This window comes from Morone saxatilis, unplaced genomic scaffold (genome assembly GCF_004916995.1).
Source record: "Morone saxatilis isolate NCDOM2014 unplaced genomic scaffold, NCSU_SB_2.0 Contig23, whole genome shotgun sequence".
NCBI classification, from domain to species: Eukaryota; Metazoa; Chordata; class Actinopteri; family Moronidae; genus Morone; species Morone saxatilis.
Genome location: NW_023339796.1, coordinates 12,972,334 through 12,996,625, shown reverse-complemented (window position 1 = coordinate 12,996,625; position 24,292 = coordinate 12,972,334). Strand labels below are relative to the sequence as shown.

The following is a 24,292-nucleotide window of genomic DNA, read 5'->3' as shown; positions in this document are numbered from 1 at the left end:
ACCAAATGAAACAAGTAAAGGTATTAGATAGTTCATCTAGGTTGATGACGTCCACCAGTCCCTGTGTCTTATTACAGGTGTAGTATGATATTATTATTAGCATACATTCCAAATAACAATTGAACTAATACAAACTTTAAACATTGGGTTATATATTTCACTAATTATGAGTTGAATTTGTTTTGTTTTGCTTTCATTAAAATTATGTGTTTGGTACTTTCTACGATTGCGCATTGTTGCCATGTGGCAACAATTTACCAACTATCCCCAAATATTTCCATCATTTAGGCTTTTTTAACAAAAAACACATTTAAACATTTTTATCATGTTTAAATAATAATTCATGCAACAAAGGGTTAATGGTTTGAGAGATCAACTTGGGGTTGAGATACAGATAAGATCCCTTCTCTCTATCTTGATATGGTTTTATTTTTAGTTTGTTGATGAAAGGATTACATTACATAGAAGGACAATGCGCTGAAAGCATCTGACTGTGACAATAAACTGGCTGACTATTTCATAATGTTGCGTGACTTAAAAAAAACAAGCACAAACAGGCATTTGTTGATACAGTCCATACAGGTTGGATAGCATATTGAAACAAGTGGCTCAGTCATAGATTTTTATTTAAATTTGCAACTGTCCTGTGCAGTGTAGTGAATGTTATTAGCTGGTAACTATCGAGACCACAGTATTTTCCACAGTTTCGAAGCTGGGGTCGACCATTATGAGCGGAGACAGAAAATTCAGGTCAGGGCCTCAGAAATAGCATTTACATATTACAAAGCTTTTTATGATGTTAATATTTTGTATGCTTAGAATACTTTCCAGCTTATGTAAACATTCAAAGTTCCATTGTCTGTCTCCCTATACTGTTGTATAGAATTGCACTATGTAACCTGGCAGATTCCCAGAGTTGAACAGATGTCAGATGTGCAGATGTGCATGCGGGTGTTGCTATTATTAGCAGTCAAAGCTGTGGGGGAAGTGTCCCTGCTTTTGTATCTTTATCTGTGTGCTTAATGGATGTTTTTGTATGCATGTACGGCGACAGATTAAGTATTTTCTCATACCATGTATTATTAATACTACAGTTTAGAGTCATAGACATACCAGTAAATCCATGATGATCAGGTGGTTTTTCCCTCTTCCCTCACTGGAAAACCAGCCTTTATCTGTCTCTCAGTAGTTGCATAACCTCTGTTTTTGTGACATTAAGGATCAGTCAGGGATAACCTATGAGACTGTCACTGAATCTAATGGTATGAAGCTTATGATCATACAAAGACCCAATTATTTTAATACCTAAATGATCCTGTAGGGCACTTTATGGCTGATGGCTCTCTCTCTCTCAAGAAAGCACTACACAAGACACTAAATAAGAACTGAACCCTAAATAAGAGTGCTACACTGAAATAGTAGAGGGAAACAAATACAGGAAATCCCTGATTTGTGGGGATAAAACCTTTGGAGCACTTTTTAAAGCTTTCATATCTGATTCATATGCATATCATATCTGTTGAGACTTTTCCTCTCTGTTTTATGCCGGTCACAGGTGCCCATGGGGTTTCGGACAGCTCAGACTCAGCCATCATTGCTCAGGAACTTGAACCCTATTTGAGGTGAGCAATGCAACACTTCTTTATGTGCTTGGCAGGGGTGGTGACATATAACGCCTATGCACTATTTATATCCTCTCCTCATAAATTCTACTTCTACAGCTCCTCTTGAATTTAGAGTCTTTTTCCTGGATTGAGGCAGCTAGCTGTCAAGCGAGCTGCTTTGTGCACAATGAAAACAAACATTGTGACAACGGGGTTTAACCATTTTCAAGAGGGGATGCAGGCAGGAAATAGAATATATTCATATGGAAATATAAATATCAAATACTGAATATTGATTAAGATGATCTTTACCCAAGTGAAATTAAGATGTTATTTACAAACTGTGATACTTTACAACAGGGATAAGAGAGAGGGAGGGAGACACCAGATACAAATATTAAGCCATACTTCAAATGTCAGTAAGTGAAACTAAATAAATAAATAGATAAATAACTTGAAAAAGTTTCTGCAACTGATTAATACATTTTAAAAAATGTTTTGGCGCATTACTTGAATTGTTCATTTGCACGCTTTTTAGATTATCTCCCCAAATGCAATATTCTGGAGGCCATTATTATTATAGACTATTCATTTGCTTTACTTAAGTAAATGTACTAATACCAGACTGTGAAAATACTCCATTACAAGTACAAATCTTGCAAAAAATGGTCCCTCACAGTGTTTACTATTATGTGATGTTTTTGGATTAATATTATACCTGCATTGTTTATTTATTTGTTAGGATCCCCATTAGAACATACATCGATGTGCATGTTGCATTTTACTGGTGTAGATTTTGAAGGCTGTGCTAATTTTAACTACTTTATATGCAGTTGAATAATTTAATACAGCAATGCATCATGTTCTTCATCCTATTCATCAGGGGCGCTGCAAATGAAAATTAGGCTTATGCTAACTCTGGTACAATGCATCATTTAGTGACATCTAGCAGGGAAGTTTCAGATGGCAACTAACTGAACAACGCTCGCGCCTGTATTTGATGACTTGGGAATAAGAACGGGTAGGAGAAACTATGGTGGACACAAAAAGCCCTATTGACAGCCAGCGTTTGGTATGTCCATTCTGGGCTAGAAAAATGGCAGTTCAACATGGTGGACCCACAGCGTCTCTAGATAAAAAAAAAAAATATATATATATATATATTGAGGTGATTATACACTAAAACATACCTATGAATATTATATTCCATTTCTATCAGTAGATCCTCTTAAATGTTACACACTGGACCTTTTATATAGTACATAGTCCCTTACAAATAAATAAATAAATAAATAAAATAAAACAAAAGTAGTGGACTAAAAAAACTTCCTTCTGAGATGTAGTGAAGTAAAAGTATAAAGTTACGGAAAATGATTCAAGTAAAGTACCTCAGATTTGTACATGGTCAACATCATTATAAACTGCAGAATAAAACAGCTGCATATGGGGTACCAAAATAGGCTGCTAATTATATTGTGTTTGTCATTGTTGGGATAAAACTCTGACATGACAAACTGTAATCTATTGAAACACAATATGTTCTCCTCTTGACACCCAGGAGAGAATGATTCACACTCAGTCCATTACAAGGATAATCCACATGGCTGGTGTATCATGCTATCTTTATCACTGGGCCAGGGGATAAAGACAAGACGATGGAGCACAATGCAGAGCAGCTTAGCTGCTGGGCGTGAGGATAGATGGATGGATGACGTTTCCTCTGCTGCTCACCACCAGTGCCACGCCCTAGTCTATCTATCTGATATTACATAAGGCAGCTTAAGAAAACGCTGCCTGATTCACTCTATGTTAAGTCAATCTGTGGAGAATATGATGTCGCTGGATATGTCACAACACACAATAAGCTTTGCACATTTAAAGACTTCATCATCACTCAAACAGATGGCAATACAGCCTAGTCTCATCATATATTTAACTCTATTCATTCCCTTGCTGTTTAAATGATTTATATTTCTCCTTTTGCTCTTTCTCTTGATTGTCAGGTCACTGCTTGTAATCAGTGATGAGCTTCCTCTGAGCCCAAGACATGAGCAAGCCAAGCTTCTCCTGGAGCGTGCACGACTCAAGGCTCGCTCCAATCACATTAAAGGCGATCGCCCCTGCAGACGCTCCCACTCTGATCAGAGATCCACTGTGTAAGTTATCTACATCTGCTTCTGTGGGCTATAACATCTTTGGCATCTTCACAAGTTAGATGCCAGAGAATGTGAATTCCCCACGTGTTTGTGCAGTTTTGCATACAAATGCAAGTTAACACATTTCTGCAAATTGCTTTGTTATTACCACTGTCTCTGTGTTTTAGCTTCCAGTATCTGTTTATTCCTCACTTTCCGAAACCTTGTGTCTTCCTTAACTTTCTTTCTGCTTTGTTTATCCTTCTTTTGCTCTGGGCCTGTTTTGGCAAAGCTAATGTTGCGTAACGGAAAATAAGTTAAAGCTTTGCAACCTGGCTGTGATTTGTAATTACAAACACAGAGCTGACAATGTCGAGAAAAAGTTTTGGTGTCATTCTGTTTATGTAATAGTATACGTCACACAATTTATTTCTGAAATCCCCTATATCAGCAGGAAGCATTCACTCACTGTAATTTAGAACGAGGAAGATTCACAATGGATCCTACATTCATGACTGCACAGTCAACCTGTCAGCATACCCATAGCAAGTGCATATGCTGTAGGTCTCATTGCAATTTGTTGTGTCATTATTTTATTTAATAACCCCAAATCTGCCATTTGAACATGCCCACACCAGCATACAGCATTAGTTGTGATAGGCTATTTTATCTACCTGGTCTGTTGCTGGGAGCTGACATTCACTTTCACTTTCAGACTCAGTTTTGCTTTCATTTGGCCTGACTTCTGTAAGCTACTAGCTTACAAATGATTTCAACACGAATGTAGCTCTCTTACAGACAATATATGTGTTGTTTTCAAATGTCTGTAATATGCATTTCTGTGTTATTTCTTGTAGAAAGAAGCAACAAGTTGAGCCTCCCCTCCCAACTACAGTGCAGAAAGCTGTTCAAACCAAAGAAAATCTTACAGCTCAAACTGTATCTGGACCCCTACTCGTCCCCACCCAAAGAGACACTTCTCCCGGGGAGCAAGGTGGCCGATCCAGGCGGTATGGTTGTTCGCCCACACGGGTACGCTTCGAGGATGAATCGGAGAAAGAAGCAGAGTCTCGGTACTTGGATCGAGTAAGACAGCGTGGCAGGCCTGGGATGCCCAAGTCCAAGAGTAAAGAAAGTACCACAGATTCTAGCAGTAGTGGTTCAGAGAGAAGCAGAAGCCATCGAAGTGTCTCAACGCCGCCTTCACAGAAGCAAGAAGACGTGGTAGTCATTAGTGAACCCACAACAGTGATTAAAGAGATAATAGTGCTGGTGAAGAAATGTGAGTCATGTGGCTCTGTAGTCAGGGAACCTCAGCCTGTCTCATCGCCGTCAGATCCACAGAACACTGAGCCACAGCATCCGGGCAACCCTGAGGACCCACGGGGGAAAGCTGTTTCTCAGTTGGTGCCTCCTAACAAGCCAGAGGCAAGTACCCGTCCAAAAGCTCCTCTAACTGTCACTTTTGCTGGAGCCTTCGTGCTGGGGGAAAATAAAGAGAGCAGCACAGGGTGGAAATCATCAGGGTTTGGGAAACTTCGGAGAAGGAGCAGGAAAGGAGAGAGTCGGCTGGAGTCCGGCCATGGCCCTTACGGTCCATCGTGGGCTCAGCGGCGTAACTCAAATCCCAGGAACAGGGTCAACTTGAGCAGAGCTGTTTCGTTCGCCTTAGGTAGCCCCATCGCTCTTGAACCCAGTTTGCTGGAGGCATCTGGTGGACTAAGGGAATCACCGGCACCAGCGCTGCCTATAAAGTCAGCCCTAAAGTCAAGTTCAAGAAATCGCTCTGCCGCAGGACAGTCTACAGTTCAGTTCCAGGTGAGCTCAAATCAGGGAGGAGAGGGAGGATCCCCGCACTCTGCCCTCCAGGACTCTCCGGAGGCAAGAAGGGAGTCTCCAGTGGCTTTAACCCAAGGGACCCCTGCAACAAGCAACCCAGTGCCCTGTATCAGGCCCTCCACCTTGAGGTACTCCCCAGCCCGGCTCACCACTGACCTGCCAGCTGCTGAACTCTGGGATGCCACTCCAGATGGAACAGGTGAGTGGTCATTGGGGATGAGCCAGAGTTTAGTTCCTCTGAAAGATTGCATAGAAAGTTCTGTAGGCTTTCTGTCTTCCATTCACTTCTTTCTGGAGAAGTAGTGGTAGAAGAAGAACTGTGATCCATTTCTCAAGTAGAAATATCACAGTGTAAAAATACTGTATAATAATACTGTAAAAAGCTAAATGGAATAGACAGTTTAATTTTATTAAACATATTATATAACTGGATTTTTATTCCTAATGAATTATATATATATATGTATATATAAAGTAGCATTTTATGTTACTTAATGCTCATCAAGTAAGGTTCAAGTACCTAAAAGTTGTACTTAAATGCAGAACTTTATTACTTGTTACACAGAACAGAATATTGTAAAATTATTCTTTGACATCAACTTGTACTTCCTTTTCTACCACCAGGTCTGAGTGGAGACCTTGGTTCTGGCCCTGAGTGCCGTCCTGCTCTGCGCGGCCTGGGTATGTCTCGGGCTGAGGACCTCAGAGCAGAGCTGTTGAGATCAGAACATCTGAAAGCTGAGGCCATATGGGAGGAAAACTCTGACGGGTCCAGGTAAGCCAAGATAACAACGCTTTTGTCATAGCTTAGACAATAAATCCCTTGCCCCCACCAACGCTGTTCCCAAAGCGACTTGAGCGTGCTAGACTGGTTGCAGTTAGGAGATTAAAACCCTGACCCACAGTCCACAGGATGTTATTGTTGAAAGTATTCTGTGAACATCCAGACAATTCTGCCCTCTTCTGGTAATAAATAGTCTTACTCGTTCAGGCCATTTATAACAGAATAATAACACCATTAGAAAATAATATTTTCTTTCTTCTTTCCAGGTGTGTGGGCTGGTAATTGTGTATATATTTATATAGTCTATATTACTTTCTAAAAAATATTTATCTTTCCTTTTACAGAAAGCTGGATGGACGGCCAAAGCTCTTCCTGCGTCGTTTCTTTTCCTCCATTGGTCTGAACAGTGTTGGTAGACTAGTGAAAGGAGGCCGCTCCAGCAGCATGGAACAGCTCAGTATACCCAATCCCCCCCGGGTCAGCTCTGCTTCCCCAAGCCCCACACGCAGACCACAGCCCACCATCCGCATACAGAGGACACCCTCACTGCAAACCCTGAACACAGTGAGCAAGAGTAACAAATACATTTCATGCCATGCCATTTTGTTCAGGAATCCTGTGCTCCTCTGCCATTGTCCTCCTGTTTTATTTTACCACATCAAATATATGCGATTTCTACCTCAAAAAGGTAAGCCACAGGGAGAGAAAATCTTATTTATATCTTTAAACTTCCAGTTCGGCTTTGAAGTATATTTCAATACTTTTTTGCTCCAGTGGAACAATCAAGGCTTTGAAGTATTACCAACCTCTCTGCCTGACACTGGGAGCACAAATAATGCATTCCAGGTTGTCCACGTTTCCTTCCACTTTCTGTGGCCTTGTTGTCCTCTTGGCAGCTGTAAGGGTACACTAAATAGATGTAAACAACATTCTGTTCCAGCCAATCACAGCCTCTATTAGCTTAATATGTGTGTGTGTGTGTGTGTGTGTTTTAGAGGGGCATTGGAGCCAAAAAGTTACAGTTCCAAAACCTGATCTGGTGAATTTTGCTGATATGTAAAACACAATTTATTACAGTGCCATTTATTTGCCACTAGGTGCTGCCACTGGCCCAACTGCGCAAAGCCTCCTCTGTGCAGAGTTTAGAGAGAAGAACAGAGCGTTCAACAATACTGGGAGAGGTGCAGATACCATATGGCCTGGCGCCCAGGTAGGTGTCAAAGAAAAATAAAGTAACAATAAAACACATACTACATTGTTTTACTTCATTAGTTTACTTGGGAGTAGAGCTGAATTATTTCTTCATTTACAGCCCTGATAGCCCTCAGCTTGAGCTTCACAGAGCCTTGAGTGAAGAAGTACTTGCCTCCAGAGTTGTGCGTCCAGTGGGCCGGGTCACCCAGGCTTTCCCGGATGGATCCCTTGTCCTGGAGCTCATCAGACCCCCAAACGGTCCCTTTGGTTTTGTCATCTCAAGGGGCAAAGGTCGACCAGACACAGGTAAACTTTTTTAATCCACATTCTCTTTGTACTGTCTCAAATGTAGAGCTGTTGTTTGATTTTGGTGGTTACTTTTTTTCCCTAGATTAGTTCAAAGTGGGAGGTGGGCCTCCCTAGTGGGCTCCAAACAGTTCCAGTGGAGGCTCAGTGAATGGAAGTGAAAAAATATTACATCAGTTATTACATTAGTTTTTAAAAGGAGATCACATAGAAGAGTGTGTGATTTGGTTAAAGTGATAATTCAGAGATTTGGGGGAATTTTACTTTCTGAGAGTCAGAAACTAATAAATGCCTTGGGACAGACCTTTTTTTAATGTATTTGGTGTAGTCTGACATTATGTCAAACAGCAGTAGTTCAATGGCTGTTGACTGTTGATTGTCTACGGGATCAAATAACATAATCATGATCCTATAGGCATCCAGGAATTGCTAGCACAACTAAACAAGTATACTTAGGGGGTGAGGGGACACCTTTTTCCAAGCTTTGTCTGAGGGGAGGTCCACAGTCTCCGACTCCCATAGATAATTAGCAGGCTATTCTTCAGTGATATGTTGTGTATCTTTAAAATAAAATAGATAAGAGAATACAATCAAAATGTTATTGCTCAGATATAAATTTGCCTTTGACATTACTGTTTAAAGCAAGGCAAAATTGGTAATCAAACATAAGAAGATACCTCATCAAACATGCCAAAATACTGAGCCAATTTAGCAGAAAGTCCATCACATATTGAAGTTCATATCTGTAAAATGTTTTATGTTGTTTTGTGTCAAAACACAAGGGCATCGTTTATCTGTTTTTTCTGCATCTACCTGCTTTCCTCTACTAAAATTCTAACTTCCCCCTCCCTTCTTATTGTTTCCTTCCCAGGTGTATATGTAGAGAAAGTGGGTGACGGCAGTACTGAAGGCCCCTACACAGGTCTGCTTGGCATCGGTGATGAAATTCTACAGGTGAATGGAGAGCCCGTGGCTGGCCTCAGTTTGGACCAGGTGACGCGGCTCATGACCAGGGAAAGCACTGCTTCTCTGCGGATCATGCCGGCCCGACGCAACCAGCGCTGACTGGGAAGATAGGCATGGCACAGAGCCATTTCTAGATCATAATTCCCCACGGCAAACACAACTGATGGACTGTAACCTGTGGTAGATGTGAAATAGTCAGCGTATATTTCAGTGCAGTTTCACAAATCAAAATGGCTGTGTGCGATAGCAGGGTTAGAGGTTCATTTCCTATTAGTGCAAACCTATGTTAGGGACTTGGATTACAAAGACTAATCAATAGAATAACCAAATGACAAATGTAGAACCAAACAAATCAAGCATAGACAACTTTTCTAGCTCAAAACTGGATTATATATTGTGATTTTAATACAAAGTTAGGACTAGAAATACTGATTCAAATCCAGCACGACTTGTTTTTGTGCATATGTTTGTTTTTTATGGTCGCACAGAATTTCAACCCTATCTATTTTAGAACTATTTACAAACTCTCCACAATAAAAAGGGATGCCTGCATTTATTTTGACTTTAGTATTTGTGACAATAACTGTAAATAAATGTTCGAATTGTGATTTATTTTGCTGTTAGAAGCATGCACACAGTAGAGCGTATGACACCCTAAATGCTTAATGAGTGCACCCTATTCTGTCACAGGTTTAACGTGTTCCACAGATCTGTTCCCATTAATCTTGATTATTTCAAAGGATTGACGTGTGTAAGGATGCATGTGCCACAAATGTCATCTTGGCCCATGAGACCCTCAGACTAAAGAGCACAAGCACAAAAGATATAAAAAAAAGCTGCCCTCCACTGGATTGCAACTGCATGGTAAATTATATCTAAACCAAAAAGCAATTAATTATCTCTTTCTATTTTCCTTCAATGGGTCATATTTCCCTGGTGCTCTGCAAGATCCCTCCATTTTACTTGTGCTGTATCAGATATTGCTTCATGAGATTGGTGTCTCTAAAATAAAAATGTTTTATTTAGTCAAACTTTTAGTGTTGTATTTTATACATTCACTCGTTCATTGTGCACATTTGTGTCACACAGCAACAAAAACCTACAGTTTAATCACATCGTATTATAATCATTCAGTTAGATGCATGAAAATATTTAAAATGTGATGAATTTCTTAGACAGTAACACTTAAAATATAGGTAAGTAATAACATAAAACTTAAATATCCAATCAGCCTCCAGTCCCTCTTGGATATGACCAGTTGGGCCTATTCATTTGCTAATTTTATATTATTCATTTGGGCCAGAAATGTAGAGCCTAGTGCTGCCCACTAATAAAACCATCTTGGCACAATTGGCTTTCCTTGAAAGATGCTTACAAAAACGTTTAAAGGGATTATGTTAGACTATGCTGCTGTTAGGAACCGGATGATGGTCGTGACAGCTGCTTCAACAGGTCTCTTGAAGGGTCGTGACTAATTGTACGGCTCCCTACCTTTTTTTTTTTTTTTTTTACATCATGGGTTTAAAAGACGCAGGATATGTGACTTATAAAATATCCCACATTTTACATCTATCTATCTGATGACGCAGCATGCGCTCTATAATTTGCCATGTCACGACTTTATTTGACTAAATTTAAAGTAGCCTACTACATTTATTTGACTGAAAGAGGCAAAAAAAAAAAAAAGCTGTGAAAAATCCGTTATTAGGATGTAGCTACCTGCTACCATTAGGCTGTCCTGAATGTGCTCTGATAGCGTGCTGCTCTTTTATCAGATGCGACCAGGAGCCGATACGCTTTTATCTGCCCCAGCCATGACTCCCCGTGGACCCCGGGGAACCGCCGTCCAAGGTGCGCCCCCCCCAACTCAAATAATGACATGCAACAGCAACATTTATCCTATTTATTTATTAATCAATCGATAAATACTCATGTCCCATTCAATTAAGGCATCGTTGTTACAATTAGGCCTTACACCCTTGTAATTGTATTAATCTGTTCTATCAGTACATCCTCAGCCTCAAGGCGCAGAAATTGATATGGAGGGATACTTTTTAGGATAAAAATGAAAGAATAAAAAAAAGACGACCCTCCGCTGTCATGACTTATCTTATTTCAGGATAAATGGGCTTAGTGAAAAAAAAAAAACCTTTGTTAAAAATATAAATAGGTCAAAAGCTTAACCTGAGCTTTTGTTTCTTTCGTCAAAAAAAATTGAAACACCTCAACTATAGCTCAGCCTACAGTATACTACCTCGCGTTGTTACAGGCCGTTGCGCTGTGCCTGTTTGCTTTTTTTATTTTATTTTTTTTTTAATGCTTTTGCCCTCACAAGCCTATATAGCCCAAGCCCACGACAGCCAAAATAATAAATGAATCATTTCATAAATAATGGGTTTAGGGGCTTATCGGGAATGAAGAGGCCGCTGCCCGTGCGATTATCTCACTCGGCCACATTTGCGGCCTGTGTTCCGCTCCCCATACTGAGGAAGCGCACTGGATTGCAGCGAGGAATAACTCAGCTACACACACACACACACACACACACACACACACGCACGCACACACACGTCGGCGCACGCTGCTCACACAACTGGCAGAAAAAAAAAAAAAAGAAAAACCTCAGACATGGATGACCCACTCACAAAATGGCTCCACTTACACAGTAACATCAACAACACGGCTGGAACGGTAAGTGCAAAAAAAAAGACATCTCTTTATTTAAACCACCGTATTCGTTTGTTCCAAAGGGCTGTAATTGGATTTATATCGTCTAAATTTTATTGGGTCTTACATGCGAAATATTTAACCTATATTTTCTGCTATTGTTTGATCGGATGGTTGGAGACTGTACGGGATGTAATAACGGATGCGAGGCCTATTGGAGAATTCCCAGAAATAAAAGCGCACCTTGTTTTTTTAATCGGCAGTCTGTTGTTCGTTTATAATAATATTCTTAAGGCATTTATGGAATGAATTACCCCCTGAAACACCTAACACGAGTGTGTGCTGTATTCAATATGACAAGCCTTTGATGTTCGGCTTTAACAACATCAGCAGTACGGCCTTCACCAAGATAAAACTGAGAAAAAAAGAGACGTGTGTCGATGGAAATGATCAGGTCCAAGTGATGTGGAAGCTTCCCGAGGTTATTTCTGGATTTGCTGAAGGCAGGAAAAAGGGAGGATTTTATTTCGACGAAGAATGGTAGCTCACCAAGCTCCCTCCGTGGTCCTGGCATCCACAGTCTCTCTATAACAAGACGATTATTTTACCTCTAAATTAACAGCAGCCGAAAATGAGCTTATAATATGTACGGATGTGACTTTAGAGCTCAGACGTTTACGTGCATTTTAGATGCGAGCATAACGGCTTAAAGTGTGCTGAAGGCCAAGCAGGCATTAGATAAGAGATTCATAGACATGCATGCAGAAACCACAAGATAAAGCTCTTTGTAAAATGACAAGTTAACATTTGAAAAATATCACTAGCTCGGAATGTATAATAAAACATATAGGCACAATTCATAATTGTTCAATCAGCCTTTAAGGAACGTATCATATCCCACTTTAAGAAAAGCTCTCAAACCTTCAACAGCTCTCAAAAAATTGTAGAAATCCTCGAGAATTAAAACAGCTTTTAAAATGTAGTTGTCATATAACATTTGTGTTATCATCCCTTGTGTTAAAACATAAGCATTGGAGCTTTTTTATCTTTTTAAAATAGCGAAGAAAATGTAATATTTAAGAAAAATAATTGATCTAGCCAGCAAACAACTAATAGCCTATTGTCTTTCTTACAGTTTGTTTTGTTAGAAATGAAAAGTCTACAATTGATAACACTAATTTATAACAGACTAACAAAAAGAATGATTTCATATTAATGACAGTAATAATAATGGATTATTAACTCTCTATAGGCTTGCATGGGAAGCAAACGCTTGGTTATTTATCTGGTAGGCCTATCTTAACACTGCCACATATTCCTGCTATTATCAATAAATTAATCGAGGAAAATCTTATTTAGGACGTAGTGGACTCGAGCGAGTGGTGACGGTATAAAAATGATGGAAAAACGGCAGCCGGAGCTTTGTCCTGGAAGTCCTGATGCAGAGTCCGGTCCTGTAAAGCGAGAGGACTCCTCCATCATCTCCAGACAGAACGGATGCAAGGAGGACGAGGAGTCGAGGAGAGAGGGGGGGGAGAAGGAGAAGGGAGGGCGCTTCAAGGGGGTTGAGGAGACGGATGACGTTCCTCTGCAGAACTCGAGCAACGGGACCAGCATCAGCATCATCATCAACGGCGTTGCCAAGGAAACTGCCTCTCACAACGCCCTTGACCTGAAAAGGGAAGTGCCGGTGATCGAGCTCTCCAGGAGGGACGCTATAAAAGCGCTGGAGCAGAGGACTGAAAGCCATTTGGTGCCGATCACGGAACTTCGCAGACCTCCACCGCTGCCGCTGCCGCCGCCGCAACGAGACGACGCTCGAATGGTCCAACTGAGCCCAAACGCGTTCCCTGTCCCGGCCCGGGCGATGCTCTACAACCTGGCGCAGCCTCTCGCCGCCATCAACAGGTAAAGGTGGAGAAAGAAAAGGGGGAAATCTTATAGTTTCATGAATGCACGTTTCATTTGACCATTGTGAGTGCTCACTAAAGAAAGTTAGTTTGATGGATTGAAGATGTCCCCCCATTGTGGCCCTGCAGGAGTAGGCTACTGTATTGTGAAATATGCTTGTAGTGTGATTGAGTTTACATTATATTGACATTATTTAGCATCTATGTGCATCACAGATGTGTGTGTGTGGTGTGTGTGTGTGGTGTGTGTGTGTGTGTGTGTGTATGAGTGTGCTAAGGTGGGAGGTGCTTAAGGGTTTATATGCACATGAAGGAAATGATGTATGCTGCAAATTCAGTTTTCTCATATACCTGTGATCTTTTGTCTGCTTTCTGTTGCTGAAGTCTCGGGAGGGCTGAGTCGGGGAGCAGTACAGATGTACCCCAGCAAACAGCCGGTAAAGCCCGGCGCCTTATGAGGTTGAACTCGACGAGGGTAGGCGCATTTTAGATCTTTATAAGTATGGTAAGACGCACTTCTGCTGTGTCCTCCTTCTGCCAATATATATATAGTCCCCTAAACGTCCCCTCCTCATCTCCATTGTCATTCATCCACTGACATGGATCTATACTATACCTAATCTGAGTGTTGCAGAAGATGCCTTGTAAAAAGAAAATTCAGCTTAACTGTTTAACCCAGAGGAATAAATACATCATAATTTATGGCATAAATGAGTGCCGCTAATCGGAATGTCAAATACATGTACCTGCATGCCGTTTAAGTAAGCTCTTTTCAGACGGATTTGGGGTTTATTTCATTTGAAACATCTTTTCCACTGCTGCCCACTCACTGCCATATACATGGGTGGAGGATGGGGGTGCTGCTGCCTCCATGCCAAGGTTTTACTGCAGAGTGGGCTGAAGGATTAAGATAGACTGGGTGTGTTCCAAGGGCGACAATAGCCTGGAAGACACAATTGTTGGGGGTGGGAGGATGTGACTACCTGCAGTGGGGCATTTTATCATACCTAAATAAATAAAAAGTACATAGAACATGGAATAGGGAGCACACTGCATCCCCAACCCCTTATCCTGCGGTTTGGCATGCCAAAGCCATTGTATATCGCATTTGCATAATATTTGGCACACAGCATATTGTACTAACTTTTGCAAGTGTCTATAGCTTCTTGTCCATCATCTGGAAATCCATGGTTGTATGGAGGACGAATTTGCAACTTAATTCTTTAGGATTAACTTTTTTGTTTTTTTCTACAAGCAAAACCAGTGTGCCTCTGTTCTCCTGCTACTGCTTCTTCCATTTTTAGTGTTGCACTTGTAATGCTTTACCCTTTTACAGACCGCAGTATCTGTTTAAGCTCTTGCATTTACTTGTGTAACGTCCTATCAATGCCTCCTTTTCTCACTCTTTCTGTCTTTCTTCTTTTTCTCCCCGTTCCTCTGCTAGCTGGCCAGCCAAAGATTGTGCGACGTATCTTCACTAACAGTCGTGAACGCTGGCGACAGCAGAATGTAAATGGGGCATTTGCAGAGCTTCGCAAACTCATCCCCACTCACCCCCCAGACAAGAAGCTGAGCAAGAATGAGATCCTGCGGCTTGCTATGAAGTACATCAGCTTCCTCTCCAACCTCCTGGAGGACCAGGATGGAGGGAGGAATGTTGGCAGCACAACTGATGGGGAAACAGGGCTGCTGGTTGGGGCCCATGAGGGGGGCCCACAGGGTGGACCACATCAGGACACAGTTGTGGGCTTGGCCAGGGACGATCTTCTGGAAACAATGTCACCGGGTTCCAGCTGTGGAAGCCTGCCTGATGGCGATGCCGAGGGCAGTCCTGAGAGCTTCATGGAGGACCAGGACTCACCTCCTGCTCCAAGGACTCTAACAGCTTCACGCGGGCCCCCGCTTCATCTAGCTTCTAGGGATCTCAGGCGCAATGGACGCCCTTTAGATGGCTCCAGTCGCCGATGATGCTGATGCCAAAAGACACGGACACAAGACCTGAGACTGAAAGAGAACATTGAGAGGAACTGGAAAGGAGATGGATATGCTCAGGACCTGTTAGCTTTGAGTTGTCAGTGTAGGAAGGAGAATCAATCTCTGTGAAGAGAGATAGTGTTGTCCAAACTGGATCATGAGTACGTTCCTGTCTTCGCGCTACACCTGAGGCAGCACTGATGAATTGCTTGGTTTGATTGGTGATCGGTTGAATTTGATCCGACAAAAGACTTGTAAATTCTGCATGTCTCATGTCTTTGACTGATCTGCGGATTATAACTTTTCTGTGTTTTCCAAAGTCCAAAGACAGGATATTCTAAATAATTAAAACAGAGAAAAAGGAAAACAAGACCAAACCAAACCAAAAATCAATCAAGAGATTGAAGTTTTGGCCAATGCTTCACTAATGATACTATTGATTACATTGTGGTGCAGTCAGAATAAATCCAATATGCTTGCAGAGTGCTGCAAGTAAATGGTCCTAAAACATCAATGAATAAACCCAGTGGATTTAAGCCCAACAAATTTGATGTGTCAGAATAATGACACAAAAGTAAATTTGCCTCAGTTGGAGGCCGTAAATAAATCGACCAGACTCTATTGTACCCATGCAGTTGCGTATGTATTGTAAATAGCATTATATTTCCACTGCACAGTGTAACAACAGTGACTCGAGTTCAAGTCATGTGGTTTAAGATGTACCATAGTGTGTTTGTCAATGGGTTTACTAGCAAAATGGTCTTTTAGGAGACGTGAAATGAGGAAGAGGAGAGAAGAGATGAGATGAACTCAAAAGGTAAAGCAAGCAACTGATCATAGTACATCAAATGTGGTACCATTTACTTCTGTTACACACTTTGGTGATGAGAAAATTACACCAAATACGGCAACAGACAGTCAAACAGTTTCACTGCCTGGAATGAATATATCTATTTGAAATTGCTGTGGAGGTACAAGACATGCAGTGTTTCTTAAAGTGTACAAAATATGGGTCGTATGATAACATGAAGTGACTCATGCAGTCCTTTTGATATGAATGTTTCAGTGTTTTTTTAACTGTAATGCAGTTGTAGTTTAGTAAGGTACACAAATAAATCCCTTCATTGCCGCATTTCACATATACACATAGAGACGTGGACACACACACACACACAATCAATCACACATACACATGCACACACTACACACAGTGTTAATATCATAATAACACCAGCAGTTTTCTGACAAATGCAGTTAAGTATTGCTCACTGTTGTTGGTTATTCTGCTTTTTCAGCAGGACCTAGTAGCCTATATTGGTACCTTTGGTAACTATGGTATTTTATGAATTGCAGTAAAGGGACATTGTACGTTTGGTAATGACATATTTGTTGTATGATAGCTGTATCTATAAATATATCCAATGTTAAATCAATGAATTTTATACAAAACCCTTGAATAAAACACGCAGAGGAAAAGCCTTGTTCAAGCATGTTCTGGGTCTTATTCATTTAATCAAATTAAAATGGGGAATTTCAATTCAATTCAATTTCAGTTCAATTCAGTTCAATTCCTTCATTGTACAAGAAACTGAAAATATTATAAATGTTTTTATTTTTTTATTTTATACACTTTTTCATAATTGCATAACCTCCCTGACAAACTCCTAGAGGCAGACTGTTTCCCACCTTATTTGCACATAGTGCATAGCTAAAACCACAACCTCCTCCTGAAACTCCCCCAATGAATGCTGGAATCCTCACTTCCTCCCAACAAGTGACAACTTCCTGTAGAGGTTAACGTGGCTCGGTGACCTGCAGGATATCCTGCCATTGTGAAAGTGGTTTTGACAGCCTCCACTGCACTCGTTTGCGCACTGTTGTGTCTGTACACATTGTGAAACAGCCATACTGGTCGAGACTCCCTCCGCCCGTGCTGTAAGTTATTCACTTACGCAATCGAAAAGTTATGTGGTTGTTAATAAGACATTAGAAAAGTAGTTGTAGCATTGCCACATAAATGCTACTTTTTAGTCTACTTCCCTAGATTCTATAACTCTACACAGCAGACTTTGCCACCAGTACCACTACTATAACAGCATCAGCTCTTAGACATTTCTAAAAACTATAATTGCTTCCAGAGAGCATCAGAGACATCCAGGTGTTTGGAGACCTCTCCTATGCTGCACCCTGGCTGTGCTGGGACTGACTGAGAGGGGCTCTCTGGGTTAATGCCTGTCAAACATTTACCTGCTTCAGTGTTCCTGACTCTCCAAAAACACACAGACTCACAAAAAGAGAGGGATACAGGGAGTGTTTATGAGGGATTGAAAGGGAGGGAATGAGAGGAGGCTTGTGCCTGTGTATGTGTGTACGTGTTTGTGAGAGCAGGCTTATATGAGTGTGTATGTGCTTGTTCTGCATAGATCTATACGTGTGTGCATGTTTGTGTGTGTGTGTGTGTGTGAGCTGGTGTGTTCGTGTGTTTATCAGCTCAGTGCAGATGGGTGGCAGAGTGGCTCTTGCAGCCAAATGATTCAGTATGCTAATGAGTTGTTATCTGTGGCGCTGCAGGAACAATATACTGTCTTTCTCACAGTGGGAATCCAGCCTGCTGGGAACAGATTACACTGCACACATCGCCAAGGTAGTTATTTATATTTTCACACAGAGTAGTAGAAAATACATAAACGCACACACACGCGCGTGCACACACACACAGCTAGGCCTATAAACAAACAAGCAAAATAACATTTTAACACACACACACCACCAACAGCAGCATAAATTAAGTGTAAATGTGAGGTAAATTTATGTCCTTCACCAGTAGATGGAGATGTCTTTCTGGGCTTTCCTTTTTTAACAGGTTTCAGGGCTATGTCTCTGTTCATTATTCTTCATAAAATATTACATATGCCCTCAATTAAAGTTAACTTTAAATTCACCCAGAATATTGTTATTTTTGTTCAATCAATAAAGCCTCTCCAATTTAGTTTTTAGCTTAAAAGACTCAATCTCTGCTGAAAATGTTGTCATTCCAGTCGTGTTCAAAATGATCAAATCAGCTGCAAAAGTGACCACCTTTAGTCATTATCTAACTCATTCCAAAATTGCACTTTTAATTATATGCAAAGTTCACACATCATGTTTATATTTACACATATCATATTTAATAAAATTTCAGTTGTAATTAATTTCTATCCTTTTGACTTCTGATTCATAAGGTCAGATGTTAGATTCAGAAGAGAAAGGTATCACTTACCTTTTTAATTATTCCTATATAAAAGACGCAAATTAACAAAACAAAACAGGCTTTGATTGATGATGCTTATTTAGACATGATTCAAAATATAATTCACCAGTGTTTGTTATGTCGCTATATTTCGTGTAATAGAAAATGTTCTTCTTCTGTGCCACCAGCATTGTAGCTGTATTTATGTATTTTAACTTACGTGAAGTGTCTGTAAGAAGCAGGATAAGCGCTCTATAAATAAAATGTATTATTATTTTCTTCAGAGGAAAAATTACTTAGATGCACAACATCAAACATCATGACAGAATAAGTGAAGAGTAACCACTCTCTCATGCAATCACTTATCCTTTTAACATACCAATACAACACACAGAAGACTAATAAATGTAGAAATCACCTAGCAATGTAGATTTCATTTAGGCGCTCTGATTTTCTTCTACTCATTATAAATCTTTTCCTGAACATCTTTGTGTTGAAAAAGCAGCCTGACCTGAAATCCTTTCATGTGACCCGATATATGAAGCCAAATTATTGCATTAAAATGGACCAAGCTGCTCAAAACAATTAACATTACCATCAAAAACAATATCTCTCTTGTAAGATTGAATCACTTTATATGTAAGATAATATACAGATTTTCAGTGATTAATATTTCTAGTCAAATGTCTGGAGAAGAAAGGCTGTTGTGTTTTCTAATTTAGTCATTATGACACTACACAATGAAATATATTTTAAAGTTGGTAGTGCAGTCTTCCCACTTTGTTTTAAAAAATACATCACAACATAAAAATGTCTCAGTAACCTCTCAGAGAAATAAAATACTAAATGTAATTTATCTTCTAGATGGATTTGCTGTTGTGTACAGGAAAAGGAGTTAATATAATTTTCAATCTGGAGAGTAGTCTTGACTGAGTCAAATGAGATACAGTGTAGCATTTGTAAAAGTCAATGGTATTTTTCTCTGTACAATGTGGGTACTCTAGAGTATTATTTATAGTGCATTCATCTCTCTCTGATGCAGAGGGTTATCTGGCCTGTTCAGTGCTAAAGCAGCCAATTTGTTGTTATGGGTGTGTAATGTCAATGAAGCATCCATTTTACTTGTATCAGCCACTGGGTGATGTGTTTTTAAACCCATATCAGTTTTCTGTGTTCCTGTGGGTCTGACTCACCTTTACTACTGCCTTCAATCTGTGCTGATAATTAAGAGACACAATAAGGCTTTAGCTCCTGTTCTTATTACTGATTCTGTACTGCCTTTTAGGGCTAGTAAATCACTATATTCATATAATGAACCATTTTCAGGAATTGTGGTGAATGACAAGTGGGAGTGAGAAATTTTGCCTGCCTCAAAGGCTTAAGTATTTATGCTTTTGTTTTGCAGTCCATAGGTGGACAAGAACATATTAAGTCTTAATTTGTTTTTTGTGAATTTAAACAGTTTTCTATTGGAATATCCTATTTTTTCCATATATTGTCACCTTCTCATTCACTGTCTGCAACATTTTCTACTTTCTCTGTACTGATCTCTGCATTTAACAGTGCTCTCCAATGCTGCTTTACAAAACTTGGGCACCTTACACCCTCTAGTGGGAACCAAATGCAATTATGGATTATTTACTTCAATTGTTTCCAAACTCACTGACACAGGGCTTATCTATTATAATTGCAATGACTAATAGCTTATAAATTGGCTTCTAGTTCTGGTTGTAAATAAGTAAAACTCAAGGGTCATCCATTTCAAGCATAGCCGTTTTTAATGCATTGTTACAAAGAACTGAAGTGTTGCATACAGCAGTAGAATCAAGCCTCATCCATCTCCAAATAGACCAAGGCAAGCAAAGCATTTGGTTTGATAAGCACGACAGCAACGAGCAGATACGGAAGCAGCAGTATTTAGCTGAATCACATTAATTTGACAGAGCAGTGCAATAGGCAGAAGGTTGTGCAGAGTCTACAAGAAGTTACATTCAGGGCACATTCAAGGTCAAAGGCTGCAGTCACACGTTATTCTATAGCAGTGGGTTTGCTCTTGGAGTCTGGGTAAAGCAAGAAGCCAGAGAAAGTGCTGTCATCCTCGCTGCTGGAGTAAACTCCATTCCAGTCTCTCAGTGTCTCCAGCCACACCTGGTCGCCTTCAGTCAGATGCATCAGTGCGAGGTTGGATGCCTGATCGATGTCCTGGCCGTACAGAGAATCCCGGGTCCGCAGCTTCCGTACCCCATTTATCACTAGGGCAGCACGCACAGGACGGTTGCGCACAGTGATGTGGTAACTGAATAGGTAGACCCCCGGGTAGGTGACGTTGAACTTGTTGAGTGTTGGGTCCCAGTGCCCCTCCCCATTGTAAAACACCTTATCAAACTTCACAGGCAAGCTGGGCGGAGGGAAGGACCTGCTGGGAAACAAGCCCACACTGAAGGCAGAGCGAATCAGCTCCACGCTCTCACCTGGTGGGCCTTTAGGACCCCGAGGCCCACGCACACCTTTAAGTCCCCTCTCCCCCCTCAGCCCTGCTATGCCCCTCCCTCCAGGAGGTCCTGGGGGACCTCTGGCACCAGTATCCCCCTTCACTCCTGGAGGCCCTGGCTCTCCTCTCTCTCCCTTTGCACCATCAGTTCCATTCACTCCCATCTCACCTCTCAGACCAGGGGGCCCACGCTCACCCACATCACCTTTCTCGCCTGGTAAACACTCGCCTATAAGTCCCTGTTCACCTTTCTGACCCTTTGTCCCAGCTACCCCAGGGGGACCCATGGGCCCCTCTCGCCCGACGTTGCCCTTAGTCCCATTCAGGCCAGACTCTCCTCTTTCTCCCGGGTCTCCTTTCAGACCGCTGAAGCCACGTTCACCTTTCTCTCCTTTGGGGCCCGGATCACCTATAGTATGTAGAGAAGTTATTTTCATATAGGAAGACATGTTTGAATTGCCTTATAGTTTTCAAACAGAAATGTACATTTGCACACCTTTATAGGGTGCATACCTATTTTAATCTAATTCAGTATGAATAAAATGTACATAATTTCTATAGAATTCCTTGTAGAAAATTACACACCTCTCTCTCCTGGTTTTCCTGGGATCCCAGGGGCACCAGGAACACCCACCAGCCCTGGATCACCTTTTTCACCTGTGGTAGTTTTGATAAATAAAGCGTAGAAAATGACATCCACAAAGAACTTATACAAAACAGCGTTTTGCACAAAAGGAGTGAGGGATAGAGACACAGAAAGGGAGAGACATTCAAAAACTCTCCTGCTGTTAAGCCCCGTTGTACCTATGTCGCCATTGAGTCCGTTGGCTCCAGGTAGTCCTGCTGGTCCCGGAAGCCCTCTGAGCCCTGTTTCTCCCCTCTCTCCTGCTAATCCTGGAAAACGGAGAACAGTATGAAGAGGGACAAATTTTGACATCCAAAAGGTAATTTTCCTAAAAATTATAATCCATGATCTTACCTGGAGGGCCTCTTTCTCCTGGCGGTCCCGGTGGCCCTCTTTCTCCCATGGGCCCAATGGGGCCTTTCTCTGGTGGACAGCACTCACAGACGTTGTAGAAACATTCATTGTAGTCAAGGCTAAAGTTTCCATGTGGGATCCCAGGAGGCACTATGGCATCGGTGTGGTAATCAGTAGGGAAAGTGTCGCTGGAGTAGGTGGTACTGTCTGTAGGGGACAGGGAGGAAGCATCCATCATGACCTCAGTTGTCTCATCTGTGTGCATGCTGGAAGGGGATGTTGTCGTGGTGGTGGTCCGTCCTCCACCCCCACCTCCTCCGCTGCTCCCGGCTCGAGGGGGCTTCTTGGTGGTCTGAGGTTTGGGCCAGCGTGTGGTTCTGGCACTGGAGGTCAGCACGACCATCAGTGCCATGAGTAGAGTGGTCAGGAAGACTAGACGAATGGATGGCATACTGAAGGCTTGACACAATAATCTGCAGGGGGAGAAGAGTGGAAGTTTGAAGAAGATAGACAAAACAGGGGTAGTCCTTTGGAAAAGGTATATTCTATTATAACACAGTGCATCACGATGTACAAGAAAGCAACAAGTGCATCTTACCTGCTGATGTAGATTTTGTTGACTCTTCATTCCATCCCCTCCAACTAGTGATTAATGTAGGCAGCCTCCTTCCTTATATTGCCCTGCTAGCCCAACTTCTGCACCCTTAAGCCAATGAGAGAACAAGGGACAGAATACACCGGGGGTTATTAGGAGGTAGGTGGGCTGGCAAGAACAGATTACATGACTCCTGAGGGATATGAAATAAAGCAGGTTGTACACAAGGCAAGACTTTCTTCTTTGTGATATGGGATATGATTTCAGGACCCAGGAGTATGCGCGCTGCTAAAGCGTTGTTCACACACACGCTTGCTTTGTACACAAACAGCAGAAATATAAAGTTACAGACAAAGATACACATTTTCAGAACAGTGTACACGCATATAGTGCATACACACAAGCTTGCACATTGTTGGTAATGAAAAACATCTCATATGAGAGTAACCGAGTGCAACACCTTGTAGTGACCACACCATTTGGCAGTACCTCAAAGCAGAAAATGGATCACCACACACCCAGTGGGAGACGGATCAATGTCCCAAAACAGACGGCGTGGCAACATTGATCCAACCTTTCCTTGATCTAACCAACCCAAAGATCCCAGTAAATCCAGTAAACTGAATGAAAACCTGGTCCCACTGCATGGACTACTGAAGCAGGGGTATGTATGTGAATTTTAGTACAGGGTCAGAGGGGTTCATCTAAGCCTGTGTATTTCATATGCGCATGTAAGAGGTGTGGTAGACATGGAGATGTGTGGTGTCTGACTGTTCCGTAAAGTTATTCAGTACTCATACATCAGTAATAAAGACCTATGTCTGTTTCAATGCGTATTCCCCCAATCTTGTCCACAAGCCTTAAAATTATACCCCCACCCCCTTGTTGAAATGCCTACCGTGGTCCATGTCTCAAAATGTGATGAACAATTCAAAAAAGCAGAAAGTTGACACAGCAAAACGGCAGAGAAGGTCACTACGGACATCTGCAATTGTGTAGCTGAAGATATATCCTGAATAAATGCTGACAAACTGAGTGTATAGACTGCTTTATCATAGACATATTTTATGTAATCTGTTTGAAATACAAGAAAAAGCTCAAAAACAACAGTACAATGCAATGGTGCTCACTCTGATCAATACACTTAATGGAAATCTAATAGATACAGTACAGCATTATACTTAATACTTAAGGTAAGTAATTTGGTTAAATAGCAGATTGTCCTACAAAACTCCCGATGAACACCTTGTGTAAAACTTGGATTCTGACACTGCAGCAGAGCTTGTTTCAATTTTCAAAACACAAGCCCTCCCTTCATCCTATACTACACTGAATTATGGAAGTATATGAAAAGTGAAATTATTACTGACATACAAAATGCACCAGCATACCTGTGTTTTCATTTATTAGACCTGGTTATCTAAGTTGATAAATCATTTAACAGTTGAGTTAATATCACAAACAACTCTGACAACCTGAAGTTAGAGATACTACTAGCTACTCATTTAAAATTCAACTTAAATGAAATTATATAGTCAGACACCCCCTCTCTGTAATCTGACTCAAACACGGACAATCATTTTTTGCACTTTTTGCACATTATTAAACTGTACATTTTA

At 41.2% G+C, this 24,292-nt stretch overlaps 2 protein-coding genes across 2 annotated transcripts; one reads left to right on the top strand and one right to left on the bottom strand.

The window, feature by feature from the left end:
• The first annotated feature begins 11,418 nt into the window (after nucleotides 1-11,418).
• On the top strand, nucleotides 11,419-16,858 carry tal1 (T-cell acute lymphocytic leukemia 1). The gene is given in 4 exon segments (XM_035670425.1): nucleotides 11,419-11,519; nucleotides 12,855-13,406; nucleotides 13,849-13,910; nucleotides 14,850-16,858. Coding segments are annotated over 4 exon segments (1,197 nt in total). The 5' UTR covers nucleotides 11,419-11,460; the 3' UTR covers nucleotides 15,374-16,858.
• Nucleotides 16,859-20,297: 3,439 nt separating this feature from the next.
• Nucleotides 20,298-22,637, bottom strand: otol1a (otolin 1a). The gene is made up of 4 exons (XM_035670761.1): nucleotides 22,079-22,637; nucleotides 21,904-21,993; nucleotides 21,685-21,756; nucleotides 20,298-21,508 (listed from the first exon to the last, which is right to left on the bottom strand). The coding sequence occupies exons 1-4, from the start codon at nucleotides 22,527-22,529 to the stop codon at nucleotides 20,637-20,639; spliced, it is 1,485 nt and encodes a 494-aa protein (XP_035526654.1). The 5' UTR covers nucleotides 22,530-22,637; the 3' UTR covers nucleotides 20,298-20,636.
• Nucleotides 22,638-24,292: the final 1,655 nt, after the last annotated feature.

Bases quoted from the DNA above. Each gene is read 5' to 3' on its own strand.
- otol1a (XM_035670761.1), bottom strand. From the start codon at position 22,529: ATGCCATCCATTCGTCTAGTCTTCCTGACCACTCTACTCATGGCACTG. The intron at 21,994-22,078 runs GTAAGATCATGG...TCCGTTTTCCAG, and splicing joins AGGAGAAAGAGGCCCTCCAG to GATTAGCAGGAGAGAGGGGA. The intron at 21,757-21,903 runs GTACAACGGGGC...AAACTACCACAG, and splicing joins CGGACTCAATGGCGACATAG to GTGAAAAAGGTGATCCAGGG.